The 27698-nt window shown below is 43.7% G+C and overlaps 1 protein-coding gene across 2 annotated transcripts in view; it reads right to left on the reverse strand.

Annotated features, from left to right (window-relative positions):
• Positions 1-1317: 1317 nt before the first annotated feature.
• Positions 1318-27698, reverse strand: part of kif26bb (kinesin family member 26Bb) — a 30328-nt gene continuing 3947 nt past the window's right edge. Inside the window, exons 4-15 of one of the 2 annotated variants that reach the window (XM_039598501.1) lie at positions 25762-25883; positions 25498-25669; positions 19438-19647; positions 18978-19071; positions 15689-15960; positions 14782-14959; positions 14502-14640; positions 13978-14137; positions 10764-13860; positions 9682-9851; positions 7935-8085; positions 1318-3236 (exon numbers count right to left, since the gene is read on the reverse strand). In XM_039598501.1, the coding sequence (XP_039454435.1) occupies positions 3037-3236; positions 7935-8085; positions 9682-9851; positions 10764-13860; positions 13978-14137; positions 14502-14640; positions 14782-14959; positions 15689-15960; positions 18978-19071; positions 19438-19647; positions 25498-25669; positions 25762-25883 (4965 nt within the window). In that variant the 3' untranslated portion in view covers positions 1318-3036. The remainder of the gene's footprint in view (positions 3237-7934; positions 8086-9681; positions 9852-10763; positions 13861-13977; positions 14138-14501; positions 14641-14781; positions 14960-15688; positions 15961-18977; positions 19072-19437; positions 19648-25497; positions 25670-25761; positions 25884-27698) is intronic. The other variant, XM_039598502.1, reaches the window with a different exon arrangement.

A 27698-nucleotide genomic window follows, 5' to 3' on the forward strand; every position in this document is an offset into this window, starting at 1 on the left:
CTAACAGCTGTAAAAAAAACAAAAAAAAAACAGCATTACTTACTAGCAGAACCCTTTCCCTAGGCAGTATCATTAGAAGGCATTTTCACTTCTATGCAGATGATACCCAAATCTAACCAGCCATCAAGGCAGATAACACACAACAATTATTTAAACTGCAGGAATGTCTTATAGACATAAAGGCTCGGTTGACCTCTAATGTCCTCTCTCTAAATTCAGATCAAACTGAGGTTTTTGTACTCGGCCCTGAAAATCTTAGAAACGTCTAACCAGATGTTTACTCTGGAACATAATGCACTAAGTGTTCTTCTTCTCTCACTGTGTGTTTATACACCACTCTGCAGTTCATCATTAGTTATTATTCATCTCTGGCTCTCTCCCACAGTGTGTCTTTTTCTGTCTTGTTGCCCTCACAAAGTTTTACAGCTGATGCAAACAGTGGAACGATAGCCTACGCTAACTATAGATGAACAGCTGTCCGAGTTTGTTCTGCAGCAGCTAGGATTTGCACTTTAACTGGGAGGGATAAGAAAACTATTTGGTAAACTGCAGTCTGCAATCTGCTGACATCTAGTGGTGAGATTTTACACATTCTGCCTACATTTAACATCTGGTGATGGTATCAGGCCCCAAACACAGTGTCTGATAAGGTTTATTATAAATGTGCCCTCTCAGCTTTCTTTATTAGGAGGCTTTAAAATTCAAGTTTCTCGGAGACAGAAATAGCACCTCTTTTTCCACCTCATGAGCCAAAGTGATGGAGTTCCCATGACATCTTAAAATAGTCCTTTAAATGTTTAAACTCAGTGTTTAAACTGGCTCAGGATCAGTTTGTGTTTGTAGTGGACAAACTGCCTCCAAATATGGAGATATTTCTAGAAAAAATAAAATGATATAAAACACATTATTCAGTTTTAAATGAGCTATGGACGTTAACCAGGCGTACAGTGTGTGTGCGTGTGTGTGTGTGTGTGTGTGTGTGTGTGTCTGAGATGAGGCTGAGCAATGAGGAAGTGGAGCAGAAAGAGAGGAAGGGCAAAAGTCAGGGAAGGAAACACGTGTGTGTGTGTGTGTGTGTGTGTGTGTGTGTGTGTGTGGGTCCCCCCAGGGCTGAATGTGGCTTGCTGTCTTTTCATTTGACAACTCAAAACCCCCCCTCCTGTTTTCGATGTTGCATGGCATCATAACGTTGCAGGAGAGCTCTCGCTTCATCATTCTTTGCACTCACACAGGTACGTACACATGCACACACACATGCACACATAAAAACAGGCTCTTGTGACCAGTAAGGACAAGATCCCAGATGTGATGGCAGCAGGTGCAGGAACAGCAAAGCACTTTTAATTTTTGCAAATCAAAGGATGCACAGTCTTTGCACACATGAAACATAATGGAGTGCTGTGCTCATTTATTCATAGTGACAACAACATGCTGATTAATATGATTCACAACAACAAACATCCAGCGTGTGTGCGTGTGTGCGATTCTTTCCCGTATATTTAAACGCATCGATCCAGGTAGACATCCCAGCACTGCTCACCGATTACTTTGCATCGTGGCTCGGAGCCACAGGGCTCTTCAGACACGATGACGTTATTCCTTTAAAGTAATTACTCCTCCATTACACTGTCAGTAGAATCTGCATTCTTTTATTCTACTCCCAATCACTTACTAATGTGTTTTACAGTCAGTGTATTGATCACCAACCTGAGAGAAAGAATTACCCCTCTGTTGGTGTAACTTTCACAAACACTACAGTTGTTCACTGAGATCCCTGCTAAACATTTACCTATTTACATTAGTTACAAATAAGGAAATGCACTACTTTTGTAGTTTTAGCACCAAAATCTATTTACACAATGGCATTATTGGTGGCATAATATTCCCTTTTTGTGAAAGCTGCTTCCGCTCTACGATGGCTAATCACGTTGCTACTCAAAGACAGCTCGAAGCTAAAAGTACAAATTGTTGTTTGAATAATGCAGAGTACATCGTGTTGGCTGATTACATGATGGGTTTGACCAATCAAATCAAGAAGAACAGCAGAGCACATGAGACTTGAAGAACATAATCGTCACGTTGAATTGCATTTCCCTCGTTTTGCTCTGTTTGTTGTAGAATGACAGTTTGAGGTATTGTAAATGTTTGCATCCAGTGGAACGGCTGTGGCTCAGGAGGCAGAGTGGGTAGTCCACTAATCAGAAGATCGGTCGTTGGATCCTTGACTCAAGTCAGCACGTTAAAGCGTGCGATAAAGTACAATTGGAATAAAGGGTTGTGTGAAAATGGCTTTAAGAAAAGCACAATTTGGATCGTCCACTTATCACAGTTTCTCATTAATTGCTTAGCAGAGTACGAAGGTGCTTCATTTTGAGCTGTAGTTGCCTCTTCAGCCGTCTTGCACAGATGTGTCGATGGTATTCACATAAATGATATTGTTGAGCCTAAAGACTTTCCAGAGAACCAGGATCTAATCCCTCATTTCTACCGTCACAGAACCAGAACACATTTTGACAGGTTTGAGTACCAGTGGTTGTGTTATTATCAGACGTGGGGGTAATTTCTTTGAGAAAATAACCATGGCAGACACAGACTTTGGACTGCTTCTACCCGGCACCATTTCATTTCACATGGTAGTCCCTCCCATTGTCCAACACTGGACCCAGCAGTTTTGTGGTACCGAGCTCGTTAGCACCAAAATATTTTAGCATTAAACGCTGCTTGAAAGTGATTGCATTAAATATACTGCCAAATGCTAAAAAAGTGCATAAACACACATCTTTATATGTTATTTAACTGCAACTACTGTCTGATACTAGAAAACATGAAGTAAAGGTTAGTTGAACTTTTTTGAAAGTCTAAATTGCAGCAGAGGAATTCCCACCAGGGGACCAGAGGCAGTGTGCTACTTCAAAACATAACAAGTGTATACATGAGGTGATCTCACCTCTGTGTCTTGAGTGTAGAGCTAACTTCATTGATAATCAACAAGTTCTACATAATAGTCTAAAAGAAACATATATTTCAGCCAGTAGGTCAGTATCCCTTTGTGAATCTATGATCTGCCGTTTTTCGCCGTCTCTTCTTACGGCGTCTCCTGGCGACGCCATCAAAGCAGGTGACCATCATGACGTTGGCCTTGCAGAGGCCGACCTTGCGCTCCAGCCGCGCCGTCACCAACTCAAGTGCTTCCAGATGCTCCAGGGAGTCCACCTCGAACGTCTGCCATAGGTCGACTGGGGAAGGACAATAAGGGTCAGTTTGCCACGTACACTTCTATGTGTTACTGTATGGGCAAAAAGGAGGATGAATCAAATCTTTGAGGTCAAAGTTCACATGGTAGATTTTTCACAAACCCACAAAAGTCATCATTGCATTACAAAACATTCTCATACTGTAAGAATTGCTTTGCCAGCAGGGCAATTTGTTGGTGTGACAGCCTCTCCTTCTTTAACAGCATCACATGCTCTGTGATAAAAGTATAATATAAAATGTCAGATGCTGGTGAGGGTATTACTAATGGTGCTAATGAGAAGTCTGGATGCTGCTCATGTAAAAGGAGGCTACAGCCTGCTGCATATAACAAGCTGATTACTTGCTTGTTCACTGAAGTGAGAGCTCAGATGATTAGTCATTTAACCAATTAATCAGCAGGATTGCTCATGTTTTAATCATTTCAGTCACCTTTCAAGCAAAATCACCCAGTTACAGAATTATGTCTTCATATTTATTTTATGGCTAAGTTATACAAAAATGTTACAATAGGTCCTACAAAACGATAAGATATAAGATAAGATGCTCTCCATCTGTAGCCAGAACAGTAAAGTATCGTAGTATTGAAAGTACATTTGTATTGTAGCCTGTGTTTTATAGCTTATAGAATGGTTGAGAGACCAGTGTATACGCTGTATACCTGTGTGTCAGTATGTTGGCACCAGGTTTGCCAGATACACATTGCATAGCTACGCTACAGTTAGCTCGCTAACCAGCCCAGGTGCGTATTATGGTGTGAACACAGACTGTATATAAAAGATGACTATAGCTTCTGAGTCTAAAAAGTGAAGCCATTGTGGAAGTGCCTTAAACCTGTATTACCTCTCACGGCCAGCAGAGGCGTCTCCTGTGGTTACATACAAGTTATAATGAAGTCTTTTCTGTTCTAACACCACTAAATATATTTTCCTGTTAACTATATGGACTCAACTGCTCCTCGATTTCACGGCCAGGTGGGCCACACATAGCTTCTGGTTTCAAAAATGAAGATGAAGGTAGTGAAAATGCTCAGGTTAAGGTTCACATCAGGACTTCATTGATACTGGGTGACTGCTGATGGATATGTCCGTGTTTTTATATCGTCTGTGTGAAGTTTTGGTACCTAACATTGTGGCTAGCTGGTTAAGCTCAGGACGCCTGCTCATTATCAGTGTCACTGGCAAAGTACTATGCAAAGATATATATATATATATATATATATATATATATATATATATATATATATATATATATATATATATATATATATATATATATATATATATATCGGATCGTTGAGTGCGAGAGGAACTGACCTGAAAGATAGGATCATGGCCAAGCTTGAAACCTGGATCCCCGTGGCGGTTACCAAGATTACGTGAAGTACCCTCAGAAGGTCTGCTAGATGATGTTAATGCAGCACTACGGACGATACCTACAACCACGATTACCGACACTAACAAGCTGATCTACACTACGGCAGCAGTGATCAGTGAGATGCTTGGCTACAAGTTGAACAGCCACAAGGGGCAGTACCCTCCCTGGAGAAGGAGGCTAGAGGGCAAGATCAAAGTAGCACGGAGGGAGGTTAGCCAACTAACGGAGTTGCAGAAAAGCGCGACAAAGAAGGTGCATAAGAAATACAGCAAGCTGTCCATACCTGAGGCCTTGGAAACTGCCAAGCAAAGACTCACAGCCTTGGCCAGCCGCTTGAGGAGGTACACCAGAGAGATAGAAGGCAGGAGAATAAACCAGCTGTTCTCCACAGAACCAGCAAAGGTGTACTCTCAGTGGCAAGGGAACAATAAGAGAACAGCACCACCAAGGCTGGAGACGGAGCAATACTGGAAGAGCATATGGGAGAAGGACGCAACCCATAACAGCAATGCTCAGTGGCTAGTGGATCTGAGGGCAGACCATAGCGACCTCCTGAACAGGGTCCAGTAACCATCACAGTGGCAGACATCCAAGAAAGGGTCTCCAGTATGAAGAGTTGGACAGCACCAGGCCCCGACATGGTTCACGCCTACTGGCTGAAGAAGCTGACTGCACTCCACGGCGTCTGGCAGCACAAATGAACCAGCTGCTAGTTAACGAGAGACACCGGAATGGCTAACCGAAGGTCGGACGGTCCTGATCCCCAAGGACCCCAAGAAGGGACCGGTCCCATCCAACTACCGACCAATAACCTGCCTCAGTACTACATGGAAGCTCCTGTCAGGCATCATATCGGCTAAGATGAACAGGCACATGGGTCAATACATGAGCGGGGCACAGAAAGGGATTGGCAAGAATACCAGAGGCGCAAAACACCAGCTACTGGTAGACAGAACAGTCAGCCGAGACTGCAAGACCAGACTGACCAACCTGTGCACTGCCTGGATTGATTACAAGAAGGCCTATGACTCAATGCCCCACAGCTGGATACTGGAATGCCTAGAATTGTACAAGATCAACAGGACCCTAAGAGCCTTCATCAGGAACTCAATGGGGATGTGGCGTACAACACTAGAGGCCAACCCAAGCCCATAGCACAAGTCAGCATCAAGTGCGGGATCTACCAAGGAGATGCTCTGTCCCCACTGCTGTTCTGCATAGGCCTGAACCCCTCAGTGAGATCATTAACAAGACTGGCTACGGATACCGACTCACGGGCGGAGCGGTTGTCAGCCACCTCCTGTACATGGATGACATCAAGCTGTATGCCAAGAGTGAGCGAGACATCGATTCACTGATCCACACTACCAGGCTATACAGCAATGACATTGGAATGTCGTTCGGACTGGAGAAGTGTAGTCGGATGATAACAAAGAGAGGAAGGTAGTCAGAACTGAGGGGATTGAACTACCAGAAGGCAACATTGCAGACATAGAGGACAGTTACAAGTACCTGGGGATCCCATGAGGCGAATGGGAACCATGAAGAGGCCGCTAGGAAAGCTGCAACCACCAAGTACCTGCAGAGGGTCAGGCAAGTCCTGAGGAGTCAGCTGACGGTAAGAACAAGATCCGGGCCATCAACACCTACGCCCTGCCCGTGATCAGGTACCCTGCTGGGGTAATAGGCTGGCCAAAGGAGGAGATAGAAGCCACTGACATAAAGACAAGAAAGCTCCTTACCATGCATGGAGGGTTTCACCCCAAGTCCAGCACCCTGAGGCTGTACGCTAAGCGGAAGGAAGGGGCGGGGACTGGTGAGTGTCAGCACCACAGTCCAGGATGAGACAACAAACATCCACGAATACATCACGAAGATGGCCCCAACTGACAGCGTGCTCAGTGAATACCTCAGGCAGCAGAAACCCAAGAAAGAGGAGGAAGGCGAGGAACCATCATGGAAGGACAGGCCCCTGCACGGTATGTACCACCGGCAGATAGAGGAGGTGGCTGATATCCAGAAATCCTACCAGTGGCTGGACAAAGCTGGACTGAAAGACAGCACAGAGGCACTAATCATGGCAGCACAAGAACAAGCTCTGAGTACAAGATCCATAGAGGCTGGGGTCTATCACACCAGGCAAGACCCCAGGTGCAGGCTGTGTAAAGATGCCCCAGAGACAATCCAGCACATAACAGCAGGGTGCAAGATGCTAGCAGGCAAGGCATACATGGAATGCCATAACCAAGTGGCCGGCACAGTGTACAGGAACATCTGTGCGAGTATAACCTGGAAGTCCTGAGGTCAAAATGGGAGATGCCCCAAGGGTGATGGAGAATGACCGAGCTAAGATCCTGTGGGACTTCCAGATACAGACGGACAAAATGGTGGTGGCTAACCAACCGGACATAGTGGTGGTAGACAAACAGAAGAAGACGGCTGTAGTGATAGATGTAGCGGTTCGAATGACAGCAATATCAGGAAGAAGGAACACGAGAAGCTGGAGAAATACCAAGGGCTCAGAGAAGAGCTCGAGAGGATGTGGAGGGTGAAGGTAACGGTGGTCCCCGTGGTAATCGGAGCACTAGGAGCGGTGACTCCCAAGCTAGGCGAGTGGCTCCAGCAGATCCCAGGAACAACATCGGAGATCTCTGTCCAGAAGAGCGCAGTCCTGGGAACAGCTGAGATACTGCAGGACCCTCAAGCTCCCAGGCCTCTGGTAGAGGACCCGAGCTTGAAGGATAAACCGCCCGCAGGGGCGTGCTGGGTGTTTTTTTTTTATATATATATATATATATATATATACATATATATATATATAATGTATATACAGTTTTTAAACTGAAACAGGCGGTTTTACACCTAGACAAAAATCTTAAACCCCCCAAAACAGAAATCAAAGTTCCAAGCATGAACTCAGTGATGATGAGTAGCTCCACCGTTATTGTTGATCACTCCAAAAATTCGTGGCGGCATGCCTGTTTCAGTTTGTTTTTTAATAAATTGCATGCTCAGAAAAATGTTTGGTCTCACTCCCATTTACTCTTGTTGCTTGTTTCCATTTTTCAACTGGTCTTAAACTTTTCATTGGGACTGTATATATTTGTTGGTGACTGGTGGACTCATTTCTCAGCTACTGTTAGTTATTGTTGCTCATTGTTGTCGCTGGAACTGAGTGTGGAACAGCAGCCAGAGGCTCTTCGAGGAAACTAAATCTAGATGACGTCTACTCTTTTAGTTAAGAGTCTTTTCAGATATCAGCAATAAGAAGTTCACAGTTTGTTTTTAAAGATAACTCCACTGACACTCTTGGTTCCACGTGGCGGGCTCCAGCATGAGGCGGTGTTTGGCCAGCTCCAGCTCTCTCCTCAGGTTGTTGTATTTGGTTCGGATTTCGGAGATCCTCTGCTGACGGTGCTCCAGAAGCTTCAGCTTGGCACTGAAGCATGTGGGCCCCTGAAAGCAGAAACATAACACTTTTCACTTTGTTTATTTATTTAAAGATTTTTAGAACACAGATTAAATTAAGTAAATTAAATTTACTCTCATTGTTTAAACAATGAGGCCTAAAATACTGTATCTGAGTACTTTGTAGGTTTTAATGAAAAACAGCATCCACCTGTCTTGCTCTTTATATACTTATAAACATGATGTTAGGGCAGAGATGGGGGAGCATGGCAGTCGTTTGGGGGTGAGGGGGTGTCAATAAATCCATATTTACAGTTTTTTAAATCTGGTATTTTACCTCCATTCTGTTCTGCTTGTTCGACTTGCCGTGTGCTTCTTTGTTCCCTGCTGCAGCACTGACCCAGTTTACCCCATGTGGTCATTAAAATTGTATCAACGTTGCCTGAGACTGGTGGAGGCAGGGAGTCGTCTCACGGGGCCAGACCTCTCGTTATGGGACATTACGTCACCACATGCACCACATGGACCCTGTTTTGCTATCAAGCGCATTTTTAAATGCCAGACAGAGTCTTTTATCTGAGGTTTACACAGTCAGCTTATTAAGCATGCTCTTCTTCTGCAGCATCGTGCTTCTACCGGCGAGGAAAAGAATTAGAAAAATATTCCCACGAGTGGGAAACGTTTGGTCTCCTAAGACATTTATGTCTATGATTTACTCACGAGTGACTCTTTTTGTATTTCTTTCCCATTTAATATGTTTACTTGATTCATATTCTTCGAACTATGTTACAGACGGAAAAATCTGCCACATTTATCATCAATCATACAAGAAAACAAAGTTTTATGAAACACACATTACATTTAAAATGGGTGGAAATTTATGCGTTAAAGGTGTGAAGACCTTGTAGCTGCTCAGTACAAACACAGGCTTAAATTGTGATTTGCTCAATAACTCACTCAAATATGACTTCCAGTTTTTGGAAGTCATATTTTCATGAGCTAATCTATGACCTCGAGACACTGGAGGAAACTTATTAACGCTGTAAATAGTCTGTCGTTGTTGTTTTTAAGCACTTTTTGAGTATACTATTTAAAAATAGTGTAAAGTATTTGTGTTTCTTATGCTGTAAATTTGCCCGGTGCACTCTCTTATTCCTTGTTTTTTCTAAGCTTTACCTTTGTGTGAACCTGCCTGTCTGTCTCTTTGCTGCTGGAACACGTGCATTTCCCCAGTGAGGGACAATAAAGGATATTTCTATTCTATTTTATTTTATTCTACTCTTATTCATTCTGTTCTGTTAAGTTGACACCATAGCTGAGGTTTCTCGCCTCACAATATCGGCTGTGAGACGGCAGATCGTTTCAATTTATTCTGTTTAATATATCAAAAAATGATATTGTGTGGCAGCATTAACATTGGTCCTTTTATCCCATAACAAAAAAACAGTTACTTACCATTTCGAATACAAAAAGAGAACTAACTGAGTTCTACATCAGAAAAGTTACTTAAAAAAAACAACAACCCACAATCCTGTTTTTTGTGGCTGTTCTCGCTCGTTGCTCGTAGAGGTTATAAAGGTCATACTGTTTATTATGTGATGCCCTTTAACCTCTAACAAAAGAAAATCAAAATAAACCCAGCACCTGTTTGCCAGCACCTGCTCTTTCCTGCATCCTCTGTACATTGTCGATCTCATAGACCTTGATCTCGTAGGCCTCTGGGATTCCTTGATCCATCCAGCGAGACCGCAGACCGCTAGCCGAGCGCCTCAGGGTCAGGGGTGGATCATGGGAAAGGTGGCGCTGCTGAGTACCTAGAGCCAAGAGCGCCAACACATGTAAGGCAGAAGCACATGTTACTCGACTTTTGTTGATTCTTAATGTAAGTGTTGAGCATTAAATAGAAAAGTCAGAGCAAGTCACACATTTACAGACGAGGCAGCTACAGCTGGAAATGATTCATGAGCTGAACATTACATGCATGTCCGTATGTGGCCGGCACCGTGGTTCCTGCTGGAACAACAGTTTGCCTCAGGCCAAAGTCAAGACCGGAGACACGATTAATGTAACTCTCTCTGAATTGAGTTAGTTTGCCAGTGCAGGACAAGATAGTGAGTGCTTTATATTTTCAAACTGTAGATTTTAGTTACAGAAGAGGACACATGAGGACAAACTGAGTGCACGCACAAAACGCAGTTAATACTATATTATTTCAGGGGACTATTTAAAAGTCATATACTTATTCAAGTCTTGTCTTCTCTGCTGTTCCATTAGCATTATCATCACAATAATGAGCCTGATCCAACATAACTCTGTTAGCACGCACACACCCATCTGTATAATTCACACAAACACGCTTCATTTTCTGTGTTTCTGTTTCCATCCTTACTGGGTTCATGTATTAATCATGTGACTTCCTACACAATCTGGCTTTTAATGCCAGCAAGGAAACTAGGTCTGGCTGCGTTCAACACACATGTCGTCTTTCATTAATGTCACATTAATATGTTATGTAGTCAGATTATGAACCAGACATGTCACCATGAAGCTAGTGTTGGTGGTGAAATGGCGGCGCTGTTTGTAGAAGAACGTCTGCTTTGTTCTTCTGTTGGTTTGTTTTTGTTTGCTTTATAAATCAAACTTGAAAACATTTTGCTTTATAATCTTTCCAAAAGTGAAAGTCATTTAATTCATTACATAAACAATGTTAGTGTAGGTGCTCTTACCTGTGCTACCTCGTCTCCGAGACGACCGGCCGCTGCGAGCCGCACTGAGGAGGGAGCCGCTCCTGTCGCTGACTGAGTCTCTGGCTGAGGTGCTGCTGCCTGTGGCCTCGCTGTCCCTCACCATGCTGTCATAGCCGCTGCTCACCAAACTGTTTCTGTTAGAAAAATGCAGGGATGTCTTCCCCATAGCTGGTGGTAGATCGCCACTCAACACACTGGTGGTGTCACTTGCATGCCCACTCAGGTGATCAGGCATGCGGGGAGATGTCAGCTGACTGTACGGGGAAGGCAGTGAGGTCATTTGGTCCGAGCCTCCTATAGTGGGACTCGGGGCTCTTTCCTTGAGAAAGTCTGAGAGGCGACCGTTAACAAATCCCTGAATGGCAGATTTTGTGGATGAGGATGTGGAGCTCTGGCTTGGAGTCCGGCTGATAGAGCGATAAGACCGTGGAGGGGAAGAGGGAAAAAAGGAGGATGTGCGTTCATGACTAACTGTTTTACTGTCTGGAGAAAGACTGGCACTATGATTGATGGAGTCCTGCAGGGTTTTGTGGGAGACGCCGGGGTTCTTGATGCTAGGAGCTGACGATCGACGGACTTTGGGGCTAGACGTCTTAAGCTTTCCCACAGCAGAAAGCTTGGAGTGGATATGCCTAGAAGAGTGAGTCGCAGGGTTTTCAGAAGGGAAAAAATGATGTTCAGACCGAGGATTTTTCCTCGGGCTCCTGCTGGCCCTCGGAAAGGTACAGTCTCCCTCAAAATTGTTTTTATAGCCAGACTTACAAGCTCCTTCAGTACTTCCCCTGGAGCTTCCCCTGGAGCTCATAGAAGTGTTGCTGCCGCCTCTTTCTAGGGCTGGGAAGTCTCTTGGGATCCGCCCAAGAGAGTTCGTCCGTCTAGCCAGCTGCTGTAGTTTGGCACTGAAAAGCCTGCCACTTTCCTCAATCGGTGACCTGAGCCTCCTGCTTGTATTATCACGTTTTACTGTTGAAGTTGATTTATCAATCACAGATCCAACACCCTTCCTGAAAGTACCACTAGGATCCTGTTTGAAGTCTGTTCCATATCTTTGAGGAGAGGAAATATAGAGGTTGTGGTTAGTAGGGGAGTGTTGCCTCACCTTCCTCCTCTCGAGAGTTACCCTTGGGCTGCAGGGAGTGGATGATGTCAGCCCCCTTGAGTCTACGAGGTGGGCATCCTGGTGTTTGGCACTTTGCCATGCTCGAGGTAAGCTACCTGTTGAATAGGAGCACAGGATGGTTTCTTGGCAACCAGGTGACTCACCAGTCCTCTTGGGCGTATTTCTGCATGTGATTTGAGTCCCCTCTGAAACCTTTGCAGTGTTAGAGGAGTAAACATGCCCACAGTCTCTGGGGTAGGACTTGTCTGTGTTTGTCTCCTCACACATTTTTTTGTCTGGAGACTTATTACAAAAACTCAAATGTTCTAAGACGACTGGCTCATAAGACATTTGGCTACAAGACTTGTCGGTGTTTTTGACATGTTTCTCAGAAGCTACAGGTGCACACTTCTTCTGAAGGACCTCCCTGTCTTCTGAACATCTAGCTTTATTTCTTTTGGACTCTGATTCTGACCTGACTCCTGCTAAAGTTTCACAATGACTTTTGTTGTCTTTGGCACACTCCAAGTCACAATCCACGTCTGTATTAATCAAGATGGGGTTAATAAATGAAGGCAACACCCTTTTCTCCCTTCTGACTTGATGCTGGGACTTCTCAGTGCCAGCAGGCTGAACAACAGAGCTTTCGGGAGCACCAGAGGAGCCTGGAGCTGCAGATTCCTCGCTGACGTTGCTGATTATCTGGATTGGCTGAGAACTAGCTGAGTCTTCAGCATGTGCCTGTGAATGGGCTCCGTCTCTGATGCAAATAATATTTCCACCTGTCCTTGCTCTGTCATATGCTCCACTGATGGTCACCTCTTCTACCATAGAGAAAACCAGCTCATCTTGACCTTTTAAGTCCAGTGGCTGTTGAACAGTCACTGTGATTGTGGCTTTCATTTCCTTGACATCCTGTTTGGGGTGACTGTTTAGGACGTCTCCGAGTATAACACTTTTAGCCAGGGAGTGTGAAGAGGAGCAAGTAGAAGAAGGAGATATGGGGGAGCTTTTGCCAACTGGTGAGGTCCTTTTGTCTGTTTTGAACCAATCAGCAGTTTCAGCATTCTCCTGTTTGTCTGAAGGTTCAAGTGCAAGAGAACTGGCCCCTGCCTTGACCTTTGTATCCATATTAAAGCGCTTGGAAGAAAGCCCATTACCTGATTTAAGAGTTCCGGTGTTAGAAGGCTCAGAGCGGCAGGTCGCGTTTAGACCAAGAGTTTGATTGAGCAGTTCCTCGCTGGAACTGGTCGCACTACACTCCTCACAGTCGTACAAACCTGAATCTTCTCTCTGAAAACTGTCTCCAGGGGCGGCGCCATCTGTTTGCTTTTCTCCAGCAGAGGTCTGACTGCAGCTCATCCCCTTATGCGGCAGTGTCTGTGGAGCTTCAGTATCTGCTCTTTTTACAGATTCCTCCTGGTGCTGGGACTTAACTGTGACATTATTTAAACAAGCACCCTTTAAGGAAGACTTGAGCACATCCATGGTCATTTCACTTCCATCGATACACCCCAGACGTTCTTGAAGTTGAGCAAACGTGTCACATTTGAGACAGTCCCTCTCTGGTTGCTTCCTTTCTCCTTTCAAAACTTCGGTTTGCCCCAGAAGACCTGCCTCTGTCGTCTTTTCTACTTGCAGCTGAGGAATTCTCAGAAGCTCTTGGAGTAGAGCAGCAAACTCTGGGTCATCCAAGTCAGCCTTGTTAGGATGCAAAGACGGTATGATTGGTACAAACTCGGGCTGTGCCTGCCTCGGGGCTGATCTGGGGTGGACTGAGCCATCTGAGTCTATCTGGATGACTGTGTCACAAGACTGTTCACTACTGGAGCGTTCATCCAGTTCATCACGCAGGCGAAAAGGACGGATGTCGACATCTACCTCATCGGTAGAGTGGAACGCCCGCAGGGAGAACGATTGCAGCCCTCTTTTTTCTCTAGTCAGACTCCTCGCACAAGGAGAACATGAGGTAGACTGCTGTTGGATGAAGGTGGATGATGCTATTAGATAAGTCTTTTAAATCCGAAGCAACATTCAACAATTTTGGGGTCCTAGATAAAGAGTGACCTGATTAGACTCTGTCATTTATACTACCTTCGTCCTCTTCTGTGTCCTGCGAAAACGAGAAGCAAGCTGGATGGTAGAGAAGTTCTCTTGAAGATGCGCCAAAGAATCCATGATTTGAGCAATTACTGTAGTGTGGCAATTTGTGTGACCCAGGGACTCTCGAAGGAGCAAAGTCAACTTTCCACTCCTGCAGAAACAGTGCAACCTCATGTGAGTATCTGCGTTCCAATGTGGTCGCAGGTTTAATTGCACCAAAGTCAAAGTCAAAGTAAACTTTATTGTCATCTCTGCTATATCCAGTGCAGCATGCGAGACGACGAGGCTCCGGTTACATCAGTGCAAAAACAAAAAGCTAATAAATCGATATAAAAAGGAGAAGAAAATAAATAAATATAAGAATTACAATAAGAATTTACAGTTTACAGTTTGGAGTGGTTTACAGTGACCTGTGTGGCAGCTTGTAAACCCGGAGTATAAATAGGTTAAAGACAACAGAAAGTTTTTAAATGAACAAACAGGTTTCCTCAGGTATTTTCCAGTTAGATTCTTACTTGTTTTGGGTGGTTTTCTGTCCACTTAGAAGAGACAGGACAATTGGGCCCAGCTCAGAATGAGGGGCTTTATTTTTGTTGACACCCCTCATACCACTACACACGTCTATCATGGTCAACTTGGTGGCGCCGCGGGAACCTAAGGAAATTATACAGTTGGACTTCAGAGGAGGTAATGCAAAAAGAATTGCAGGATTTTAAGAGATGCAAATCATAAAATATCCTGAATACTAATCGAAATTCTAGAATCAGTGGAAGATTCTGAATATTTCACTACAACCTTTTCCAATGGTGCTGCTCTCTGTACGTGGAGGCTGGACGTGAAGGGTGAAGAACATGATGGAGCTGTCACACAGGTATGTAATAAAGTCACTGTGCCGACGTGCTGCAATGGCTGCATCCAGGAGGGAAGCAGCCCGCTCGGCAGTGGGGGCCTTCACCCGGTTGTGGTTGCGTAGCTGGAAGGAAAGAAGCAGATGTAAAAGCTTATTTTACATCTGCTGTAAAATCAGCCCTTTAATCTGTTACATTTAATGAATTTTGATTCAGGTAATTCAATAATTTTATAATGATTTTAACTTTTTACTCTTGTGTCATTCGTCTCAGCAGCAAAATATTCAGGTTTCAGTCATTCTTCAAGTGTTGACTGAAAAAACAGAGAGGATGTGGTGCCCACCCACAGCAGAGATGCAGAGTCACAATGTAATCAGATATAATGTGCTGTGGAGCATAATAGGTTTCACTCCCAGCACCATTATCTTTTCCAACACAGTGCAGACCATTATCCAAACTGTCTAAATAAAGATTAATAAAACTTCATCTTCTCACATCCAGAGGGCACACACCATCACAGACAACAAATCGAACTAACCTAGTTGGCATGAACGTGTACTGTGAGAATACTTTCTCTTTTGAAACAATTAGAATAACTTTAAAAGGAGTTTTTGTTGTGTGCTGCTGCTGTCTCTTATCCACAGTAAACAGTATAACCTTTGCTCCCTGTCGTCTACTTTGGGTTAGCGTGTTTGTGTTTATGAAGCTTTACTAGACTTTCATGCCAACAACGGTAACTCCACTACTACAAATATGGGTCACTGGGCCACAGCGTGCCGAGGCAGAGGTAAGGGAGGCACAGTGGAAGGAATTTAACAATCCCTTTTCTTAATGGAAAAAACCTTCTGTTCTACCTGGATTCCATAGACCGGATCCTCCTGGAGTTTAACGTGGGCTTTCGGGCTGTCGTGGATGCTGCCTAATGATGGAACAACTTCCCCGAGCAGATCCCTCAGCGTGTCCTCCTCTCCGCAGCACAGTTCGATAGCAGACACTGACACACTGAGATCGGTCCACGTCCTCTCTCTGCGGCGCTCGATGGCGCTGTACAGCCAGGAGATGGCACAAGGAATCAACCCGAGCTTCCCGATGTTCTCACCACTGCCCACCATACTGGACCAGGACCCTGAGGTGGAAGGAGAACACATAGATGCACGCATTTTTTTGTATATAAAAATAAAGTTTTCACAAGACTTATGAAAAATGAAGCGCACCCCGAGATTCGATAGCTTGCAGCCATAACCAATAACTTGAACCAATTAATTTCTGTATGAGTGTATCAGCCTTCAATATTGTGTAATAATTTTTGACAACTTGTCTGTACAACATTGCTTTAGTTCATTGAACTTTGCAGGCATTTGTTTATTCTATTGTGGGTCACACTGACTGTATCACAACAGATTTGCTGTTGTGGGTCATTGCCTGCTGCATGATACAGTTTTAGCTGACAGAGCCTCACATTTGTCTCTAGGTTAGTTTGGAGTTCATGGTGATTGTCACGGTTCTGGGTCAGTATTGACCCAGCATTCTGAGTTCTGGTCTATTTTTGAATGAACGTTTCGTTTCTCTGGTGTTTTGATGATGATGATTATTATTGTTTGAGTTCTATAGTTTATATTCGGTCTGCGTCTGAGTCTGCGTCTGTGTCTCTGTCTGTCTATGGTGTCACTCCATCTGTTTGTGAATCTGTCTGTTTAGTTCAGCGTCTTGTCTGGTTCCCTGTGTCTGAGTTTCCTGTTTTATTGTGAAGGTCTGTGTCTTATGTGAGTGTGCTCAGTTTACGTTTCCCCTGTCTCGTCAGCTGTGATTTCTCCCAGGTGTGTTCCCCTCCTGTCTCTCATCCCTTGATTACTGCCATGTGTATATAAGCCCTGTGTTTCCTTTGTTCTCTGTCACGTCGTTAACGTCTTCTACCCTCAAGTTAACTGTGTGTTCCGTCTGCTAGCCTGCCTGTCTCCTTAGTTTATTTCTGTATTCTCTGTTTAGTTAAGTTTATGTGCCTTTTCCGCCCAGCGATAAAGCTGCGTGTTTTGAGTTTACATCTGCCTCCGAGTCCTGCATTTTGGGTCCTTCCTCCCTGCCTGCCTGCACACAGCCATGACAGTGATTATATGACTACTCGGTTCCCAGGTTACTGCAAAAATAAGCCCAAATCATCGCACCTCCACCAGCGTGCCTGACCGTTGGTATCAGGTGTTTATACTGATCTGTTGTGTTTGTTTGGGTTTTGCCTAAAATGTTGCTGTGCGTTACAGCCAAGCACCAACATTTTGCTGTTGTCTATTCAAAGGACATTGATCCTGAATTTTTGCAGTTTGCAAAGCTAAGCCACGCTGCCATCCAAACAAGCTATATGTTTTCAGTCTTTCTAGCAGTATCTTAATGGACTTTAACATTTAACATGCTAACTGAGGCTAACTGAAACGTAGCTCTTGTATTTTTGCAGTTTCTCTGAGCATAGCAGCGTCTAAGCATGGGTTGAATTTGCTAGGATGCACACATTTGGGTGACCTTCTGTTAACCACACCTGAATGCTCCAAACCAGCAAACTGTCAAAGGTGCTCACACCTGCAGATCATCAGTTAATCAGCTCCAACCGACTAACAGCACCTTCTTGCTAATTAGGGTTCCCTCTGATTCTTTGGTGTGCACTTATTAAGAGTGTAGTTAGTTGGACTGTGGACCGAGTCCTTTTCAAACTCTACTACATATGAATTAGATGAAGGTATGCATCTACACATTATACACTACATTCACAAATACACAGTTTGAGTGGCACAAACAGTTTTTATATTATTTATGTCTAAAAAATATATTAACCATATCAATGTAACGTGTTGCTGACAGAAACCGTTTTTCTGAAAATGGTGACAGGGTTTTTTAATAAATAAAATCACAGCTTCTGCAGGTCTGTACTGCCAAACACAATGGGGCCATAGTCACAGACCAGGCCATGGGCTCAAAATAGTACACACCAAATAAAGTTGAATCTGTGGAGCATCGAACTGTAACATCCACGTGTTAACATTGAAATAAAGGCAGGGAGAAGACGTGGTTCAGAACAGCACATCACAGAGCACAAGTTTGCTTGCAATGCACTGCAGGCAGAAATGACTGAATAATAAAAGATTTCATATCAGTGATAAAAAATATCAGCAAGATTTTTCCCAAATATAGATAATCACAGATCTATAGCAAAGTCTTGAAATAGGGCTAATTGCAGGAAAGCATTGGCACGAACAAAACACATCATATATAATCTCACAAGAATGCACAAATAAATGTTTTTATGGACCGACGCCATATTGTATCTTATTCTGGTGCACTTTTGCCCCACATTACTCCTGAGTTATGGGCTTGTTTCACCCTCTCTCGTCTTATCCAAACTCTAATTGAATGAGGATAAGAGAATTGGTTTACTCCAATTAAAGGCAGAGCGGTCTGCCGTTATTCAGAGAGAATAGTATTCTGTGGAGGAGATTGATATCCCCCTGGCTGTGGGCCACATGTAGTCTGTACTGGCCAACTAATTCAATCAGATTTACGGAGAGTGGCGTCATGTGAAAAAGCAAGTCCAAGGAGACCCTGTCCTTACCCCGTGTGTGTGTGTGTGTGTGTGTGTGTGTGTGTGTGTGTGTGTGTGTGTGTGTGTGTGTGTGTGTGCGTGCGCTACAAATCTATTAAACCCCTTTAGCGCTAAGTGCAGGGCTCCATCTCTCTAATAGCAACATATCACAGTCCACTTTGTTTGCAGGCCCTTCTAAGCTCAGCGCTTCAGCAAAATGAAGTGAAATATTTGCCTAAAACGTCAAACAATGGGAAGCTTTTACAAACACATGTATGCTGTATAATTGATGAACAGGCTTTTATTTATAAAGTAACAGGTGAAGGATGAATAACTTAAAGGGAAGAAGTTTTTTTTTCTTTTTTTTTAAGAGCAAAAAGAGAAAACTGACTGGGAGAGGAGACAAAAGATAGGAGGCTGGAGATCTGTATCGAGAGGACAGAGGGAGTTTAAAGTGATAAAGAAAGGCTGAAAGATTGCAGTGGGATAGAGGAGGAGGTGGGCCGGGGATGATAAAAGCATCCCATTCCCATCTTGAGATTTTAACCCATGGCCTCTCACAAGGACCGATTACTCACCCACATCAGCACAACCCAAGCCCAGAACACAGGCATCGCTGCCGCTGAGCACACAGCGGATGACATCAGCCAAGACGCCTGCACACACCTCGGCCTGCTCGAGAGAACAAAGGACAGCGAGCAGCTTGTGATTCATCTCCACTCTGAAGAAGCGCACTCGGTACAGAGGAAGAACCAAAGCAGAACAGCGATGCAGACTGATTGCCTTGGACTTAGATACTGTAAGCAGAGCTTGGAGAAAGTTGAATGTAATTGATGGACTGTGTAACTGTGGTGGCTATCCAGGGCCTATCAGTTTACAGGTCATCAGACAGAGAGAGGGAACTAACAGTATAGGATAAAGTAGAAGGAAATATGCGCTGTATACACGTAATGCTACACAATCCACTCACTGTCTGCCAACCTGATCACCATAGAAACAACTGAAGTCATATTTAAATGCTTTTCAACAGAGCCACACCTGGCTTGACTCCTGAGGATATGCACTGTCAAAGGTGAAGGTCTTCAGATGACTTTTGCCATCCCTGCCCACTGTCATGGTACCACGCTGTTGGCTTTTGGTGACCGGCTCCACTATGGTTACTCTCTTCTTGGATGGGTCGATCCGGAGAACAGGTGGTTGGCCTTGGCTCTCTGACAGCGATGGGTTCACCCTCAGCACGACTTTAACCTGTTCACCAAAGGAAATAGAAACAGAGTCGTGATGAAATTTAGACACAGTGCAGAACAAAATATCTGTTGGTCATTCGGTCCAATTGAAAAATACTGTATGAAAAAAATAACAGTACGAACAACTGCCATGAGATTGCAAAGAGCATGAGTTTAATCTCAAATTATTATTTACCCAAAAATGCCGTTTCCATCAGTTTAGCTGCACTCTGTGTTTGCTGTATGAACTGTATGCCCTGCTACGTTTGTGGGAAATCATCAAATATCAGTGGAAGGTTGAACATACCCACTGAAGTGTCAGCACCAACACATTCTCACTCCCACCTTATCAGATATTGGTGCTTTGTCAGAAAAGCCTTCCCATTCAATTATAAGCAGTTACACAGATACCAGGTTTCAAACATCCTCAAATCACAGAGCAGAATTTAGAGTCATTTAAATGCTTGGATTAAACTTTCATTTCTAACCTGTGTTTGGGGGAAAAACATCGGCCATTCCTGTAATGCTGCTTTGAAGTTTACATTATCGAGGGAATCTATAATACCTGAGTAAGACTTCTAACCAGCCATCAGTACTGCATGTGAGAGCTTGTTGTAGCATTGTGAATACGGTAGCATGCTCTTGTTAATATTTGGTAAAGCAACACTACGGATAAGCAAGGCTTCATAGATCCCCTAGTTGTTGTAGCGTAGTCTTGTTTAAACCTGATGGACTGAGCTTAACGTCCAGGCAGCTCTTGGCCACAATTACAGCTAATTCGATTACATTTAGCCGTAAGTGCGCAGATGGGTCAATCTAAATGCCACATCAACTTGTATTTTAGCTGATACAGTCTGCCCCATGCCTAGCACAACCATTCCTGGTCACCTGCAGCCCGTTTAATATTTCCAGTGAACCTAACCTTGACAAGCATTTCTTTGGACTGTGGGTTTAAAAAACAACACAAAAAAACAGGTCTTTCTTGCTGCAGTGCTAACCACCATATCATGACATGGCATGACACTATAGGCAAACTATAAAATGTTTGTATTGTATAATATTTAATGCTTGAACCTCATTGCAATGGCATTATAATGTACCTGTTGCTACTGTCCAGTCTAAGCTAAAAAGCTGAACGCTAACATGATGCTAGTATGTAAATATACAGCGCTAAATGCTAGCAGGTACCAAGAAAATGAGATCTTAATCTAAATGCCAATGAGGCAAGACTGAGTAGTACTATGTATATCATACATAGAGCCTTTAGGACAGAGACAGTTTTATTTGAAAACTCTACAGTTTATTAAATGCATTGGCCATTTGTGAGTAGCTAATATCCGCCGAAGGGATGTTCGACTAATGCCACTCTCCAGTGACATGCGGTGAGTGCTACGCTGTGGGCGCTTGCTGAATGAAGCTAGGACAGCCACTGATGTTTCTTCATTAGTGACAGTTTTCTTGCGTCCACATTTTGGCAAATCCAACACTGAACCAGTTTCACGAAACTTAGCAAGCAGTTTGCTAACTGTAGCCTGGGAGATGGGTGGTCTCGTAGGGTGTCTTGCATTGAAATCTGCTGCAATGACCCGGCTACTGCATTCACCAGATATCAACACAATTTCGAGCCGCTCCTCACGTCTTAACCTCTTCGACATGTCAATGGCTGTGAACAAAGAGAAACTTGTAAATAACTCATGAAAGAATAAAGTTACGTTGAAACCAAGCACACCATTGTTTTTCTTGTGACATTACCAATAGGTTTGATGTGTCACATGGCCCTCTTCCTATTGAAAAAACAAAAGTTGTATCCAAGATGGCCGACTTCTAAATGGCCACCATGGTCACCACCCATCTTGAGGAGTTTGCCCCCTCACATATACTAATGTGCCACAAACAGGACTTTAATATCACCAACCATTCCCATGTTATTACGGTGTATCCATATAAAAGGCCCACCCTGTACTGTCTTAGCAAATCCTCAGCTGGAAAAGAGAAACCTGGCAGAACAAAGTGATAAATGTCAAAGAGTATTAGGGCATCTTTGAGATGCTGAAGCAATGGAGGTGAACTTTGTTGAGCTAAACAGACAAACTGTCTTTGGACAACCATCGCCTGTTTTGTAAGGACATCAAATATAAATGAACTGACAACCAAGAATAAAATGGTGGTTTGAAACAAAAGCATATTACCTTTAGGCTGCAGCACACCACATGATTCAGTCAGTGCAGCAACTACACAACATCACACATCATACATCAGCTGCATGACGATGCATTCCTCCTGATGTATCTCTGCATGTCGTGACATTAATTTCTTAATGCACATCTCTGGAGGAAGTCTGAGATTTAGCAGCTTTAAGCTCTTAAATCGAGTTATATCCTGATTCTGACAGGCTCCTAACAAGGCTCACAGTTCTTGGTCTGCAGGAAAACGAGGCAGCATATACTAGACAGCGCGCCCTATTAGGGCTTATAAGCCAATTATAAAATTGGTTTTTCTGAATTCAGGTCTGCAAGACTGCAAGTAGATGTATGTTCTGACACCCACTCAAATGTGGTTTTCCTGAAAATGCACAGGACTGCATTACACCATTATGAGATCATCCTTCATTGACTGAATTTGAAAAGCCATTTTCCATCTGCCACATGATAAGTTCCCTCTGTCCCATGAAGGATTTTTTCCCCCTCTTCATGATTTTAATACCTTACGCAAGAAGTGATTTCTTAACCATATTGAACATGTGTCAAACTCTTTTTGTGAGGGTTAAATTATTCAGGAGAACCATTTGCAAGCAGAGAAAATCCTCCTCGGCTCTCACACGCATGCATATTCTTGCACGTTTAGACGTACAAAGCTGAGTGCTCAAGCAGGTGTGGCCGGCAGTGGGGTCTATTTGAGCCCTTATCTGTAACTCTAGACTACACCCAGGAGTCCATCTATGAGACAAGGGGAGGGCCCCCAGCCATATTGATCTCCCTGAGTTTCTCTCCCAGAGGAGGTGAGGAGAGGGGAGGAGGGGAACAAGATGGAGACATTAGCACCACATTATAGTGTATCACAACGGACGGGTGATATAGGATCTCATCCAAATTGACTGAGATCTCCTTACCCCACAACACGGATGGTCAGAACACTTCCAGGATGGTGCCTGTGGGCTCTTTGATGATTCGTCACCAGTCCAGGCTTATTCTATATATTTATACCTCACAATACAGGACACGTCGTTGCCCAATGACGTATTTCACTATGAAACCTATATATATTTTCCTTTTTAAATAATGTATTCAGGATGTCTGTGTGTATTATAAAGCAGTCAGTAGATGATGCACGTTATATCCGGTGGTGGCCGTGAGTTGATTTATAGTACTGCATTAAATCCATCATGTTAGCCTGATGTGCAGAATTCTAAGTACACACTATAGCAAAGCAGAGCACAATCATTGTGATTGATCCTATAGTAATATGCCATGTAAACATGTAAACACTGTGCACGGATCAGGATAGTACTGGAGTGAGCGAAAAATCTTATTGACTGTATTTGTAGCTTGCTTAAAATGATGATGACACAGACAGTATTCTGCCAGTGTACGGATCCATGTGTGATGACTAACCCTTACTGTGCACTTCACATGTTACACCTTGTCGATAGTGGGTTTGACCCCCTTTTCCCTTCAGAACTGCCTTAATTGTTCCTGGCGTAGATTCAACAAAGTGCTAGAAATACTTTGGTCCATATTAACAGGATAGCATCATCCAGGATGAAATCCTACCAGAGCAAACAGGCGCCATCTGAGTGAGCTCAGTGTCATGGACAAGAAACCAGCTTTAGATTATTTGAGTGCGCTATCCTGCTGAAGATACTGTGGTCACAAAGGGATGGATGTGGTCAGCAGCCATACGTGTGTATCCTGTGGTGTTCAGACAATGGTCACTTGGTGCTATTTGGACAGAGTTTGAAGAGAATATCCCCCACAGCATTACATCATCAGCACCACCGGACTGAACCACTGATACAAGGCAGGACAGATCCATGCTTTCATGTTGTTTATGCCAAATTCAGACCCTACCATGCGATGCTGCAGCACACACTGAGACTCATCAGACTGAACAATATTTTTCCAATCTTCTGTTATCCAACATCACTGATTTCATGTGAACTGTAGCCTCAGTTTCCTGTTCTTAGCTGACAGGAGTGGCACCCAGTGTGGTTTTCTGCTGCTTTAGCTCGTCTGCTCAAAGGTAGGTTGTTAGTTACAGTTCTTACTGTCTTGGAACAACTGTGACCACATAATTTCCTCTGGGATTAAAAATATATTCTGATGTTGTTACGGTTCTGGGTCCGTTGGACCCAGTATTTTGAGTTTATTATGTTTTGGTTTACTTTTTGCATCATGGATTATTCTTTATGTTTCTCTGGTACTGTGTTTCAGTTATCTTGGTGTTTTGGTGATGATGATTATTGTTATTAGAGTTCCATGTTTCTGTTTATTTGTATTTAGGATTTGTGTTCTCATGTTTTGTGTGAGTTCAGGTTCCATGTGTCATTCTCTGTCTGTCTCTCAGTGTCAGGTCTGCGTCTTGGTGTAGTGTTCTTGTTTCCTGTTTTATTGTGAAAGTCTGCGTCTCATGTGAGTGTGTTCAGTTTTACCTCTTGTCTCGTCTCATTAATTACTCCCAGCTGTGTCCACCACCTGTGTGCAATCTCCCTGTGTTTCTCTGTGTATTTAGTCACGTCTTTAGTCATTGTAGTTGCTGGTCCGTCTGTGTATCCACCCTGCTTCATTCTGTGTGTTTCCCTGCTGTCAACCATCATTCTGTCTTCTGCTCGCTGTTATTCGTGTTCAGGTTTGTGTTCTTGTTCAGGCTCAGTAGTTTAGTTTACCCAGTATAGTTCAGTTCTCCGTTTGCTGTTTTGTCCATTTCTTTTGTGTTTAATAAACCACCCTCTCACCTGTACGAGTGCCTGCGTTTGGATCCTCCTTTATTTTCCACACGGCTCCCCTCACTCGCCGTGACAGTTGTTGTAGGTTCAGAGAAGCTTTTCTGCATATCTTGGTTGCAATGACTAGCTGAGATACTGTTACCTTTCTATCAGCCACTCTGAAATGCCGCTCGTTGGATATTTTCTCTTTTTGAGATCATTTTCTGTAAACCCAGATCTGTTTGTGTGGGAAACTCCCAGCAGAGTTTCTGAAATACTCAGACGAGCCCGTCTGGCACCAACAACCATGTCCCTAATCCCCAACGTCACCTAAGTCATCTTTGTTCACTTTGAACTTCACCAAGTTGACCTGGCCATGTTTACATGCCTGAATGCATGAGTTGCCGGCATGTGATTGGCTGACTAGACATTTGCGTTAGTGATCAACTAAACAAATGAAGTTCCCGAAGACTTTAGACTCGATCAGTTTTCGAGTCTTTCTCCCTTTGCAGTGCTGATGCAGCTGTTGTTCAACATTTATTAGGAACGAGATTATCTCCATTTGACTTATCGTGAAGGAACAATGCAGACGCATCAAAGCATAAACGCAAACAATGACATCGACCAATATGGCGTTTTTTTAGTCAGACCTGCATAAGCAAATTATAAAAGCGAGCAGCTGAAAAAAAAAATACATTTGGCCTGCAGCAACGTGTCATCAAGGAAAAATAAATAAATAAAAAGGCAGGCGTGTATTTTTATCCAACCCCAGTGTCAGTAATGGTCTCCAGCCTGGTGATCACTACAGTTTCTGCTTTGTTTTTGCTTCATGACACATTTTAGCAAGTGCCTAAATTATGTTATCTCCTCCAAGTATTGATGGGATTTCTGAGCAGTTAATGTTTTTGTTGTAATACAGATCAATTTGATGTGCTAGAATTTGAAGTCTACCTTGCCAACGCTGGGCGAGTCCTTGGTTCTAGTGGCAGCTTGCAGCAGGCAGGTGGGGAGCGGCGGTGGGTTTTTCTGGATGATTTCCCTGAAGCAGGTGGAGAGTTGAGAGGGAGCTGGATCAGAAGCATGGCCCTTTTTCCTCAGTGTCAGGCTGAGCTTCTCAGCCGCCCTACAGGAAAGAAGTGAGGGAGCGTGTCATTGCAGCCAGTACAGATCCTTTTCAAACACTTGCAGCTATTTGGTGTGCATATACTGGCTTACCTAGCCAGAAAGGACATAGCTGCAGTGTTGGCAATGGACACCACTCTGGATATGTGCGGGATCTTAGAGGTGGTTTGTACAGCCCCGACGTCCCTGCAGCTCTGATAGGCATCATCTGTAGCCTGCCGGGGGAAAAGCTCATTATAAAAATCCAAATGTGTAATTGCACTGCAGCACCCAGTCCAAAAGGGGCTATTATCACGGGAATTACTCTGGGGAGGAACATGAGGTGGGCGTCTGTGTAAGTAGGGCACGCAGGCTGAGAGGAGCACGCTGGGTTAAACATACACCGTTAGTCATATTACAGATGCAGCCAACTGCATTTGTGAAGGATAGTTTGTGAAGGCTGCAGTGACTGCGAAACGTGATTCAGAGTAAACGCCGCCTCTCACAGTCACATCATCACTCAGGCAGCCTTACGCGAATATATTCCAACACTCCAACGCTCCAGCGTTTAGGGCTCATTCATGAGTTCACAGTGTGTCTGTGTGTGTCTGTGTGTGTGTCTGTGTGTGTGTCTGTGTGTGTCTGTGTGTGTGTCTGTGTGTGTCTGTGTGTGTGTCTGTGTGTGTGTCTGTGTGTGTCTGTGTGTGTCTGTGTGTGTCTGTGTGTGAGTGGCGTGGTCGACTGCACGCAGCTCAATGTGAACTCGTGCTGCAGGCCTCTGAGGCAGCAGCTCAGCTCGTTCTTAAGGAAAGATAACAAAGTCAACTTTTGTTTTCATAGCATCACAAACACAAAGTGCCAATTAGTGCCAGAGGAAATCGGTCATTGTTGGGAATGAGGAAGCCAGAGATAATATGGATAATGCACACTTCCCCGAACCCTCCTCCTTTCTGCTTTTTGACTCACGTCTTCTGTTGTAATCGTTTTTTTATCGCTTCACTTTCCCTCATGCAGTCTTTTATGATGTCTTGTTTTCCCCTCTCCTTCCGCGTTGCCCTTCCTTCCCTTCAACCCTTTCATTCCTTGCCTCCAATCTTGCACGCTTCATTTCCTTCTCTCCTTTTCTTCCGTTCTCCCTCTGCCCTTCTTCTCCTCACTCCTCGTCCTACGCTTTCACTTTCACCGACGCTGTAAAAACCTCTGTTGATCTGCTCTCAAACTGAAACACGTATGAATCATTTCTTCCACAGTCGTGCACAGTACAGGAGCGCTGTTATTGTCCCATTTGATTAGACGTGCCTTCAAAATAACAGTTTTTAAAAGAATCTCTGAAGACTCCTTTGGTCCAGTTGAGCACTCATTAGTATTCTCACGTAGTGATAACACGGGCTGATAAATTGCTTATCAGTCATTTTTCAAACAATGGCTCTGTTCAGACAAAAGTACACAAAGCAGACTTTCTTCTTGGATGGCGACTGTCAGTTTTGACAATTGCTGCTAGCAGATTTTTATCAGCTAGCTAACTCTGGTAGTGCTAATTCTCAGAGTTGAGTGAAAATGCCATCTAGAGCTGCCTCAGTTTTTATGAGGACTTTTTAAAATGGCAAATCTTTTAAAAGGACCTTACACAGATGCCTACATATACGTATACCAAGAGCCTGGAGCTAAAGCTGCATATCCCAGTTTGTAACTGAAGATCAAGCAGACGACATGGAAATACTGCCGTTATTCTATACTTATACACTCTATACTGTCCTGTACTGTAGATCATAGTGCTTATGATATTTAGAAGGATTCTAAAAATGTGTGCTATCAGCATGTAAGATCACACTTTATTTTATGCTAACATAATATTCAGATCCGTAAAAGCTCAAGCTGCCCCGTATCTTCAGTTCACTAAGTATATATCAAGTATATATAGCTTTGGTATCAGTACCAGAAGCAGGACGAAGTTTAGATTTTATGATTAGTGAATGGAAATCAATTTTTGGCTTTGGCAGAGACAAAGCGTTTCATGGATGCTAATGTTAGGAATAGCTCCTACAGTGAAT

This window comes from Oreochromis aureus, linkage group 15, assembly GCF_013358895.1.
Source record: "Oreochromis aureus strain Israel breed Guangdong linkage group 15, ZZ_aureus, whole genome shotgun sequence".
Taxonomy (NCBI): Eukaryota; Metazoa; Chordata; class Actinopteri; order Cichliformes; family Cichlidae; genus Oreochromis; species Oreochromis aureus.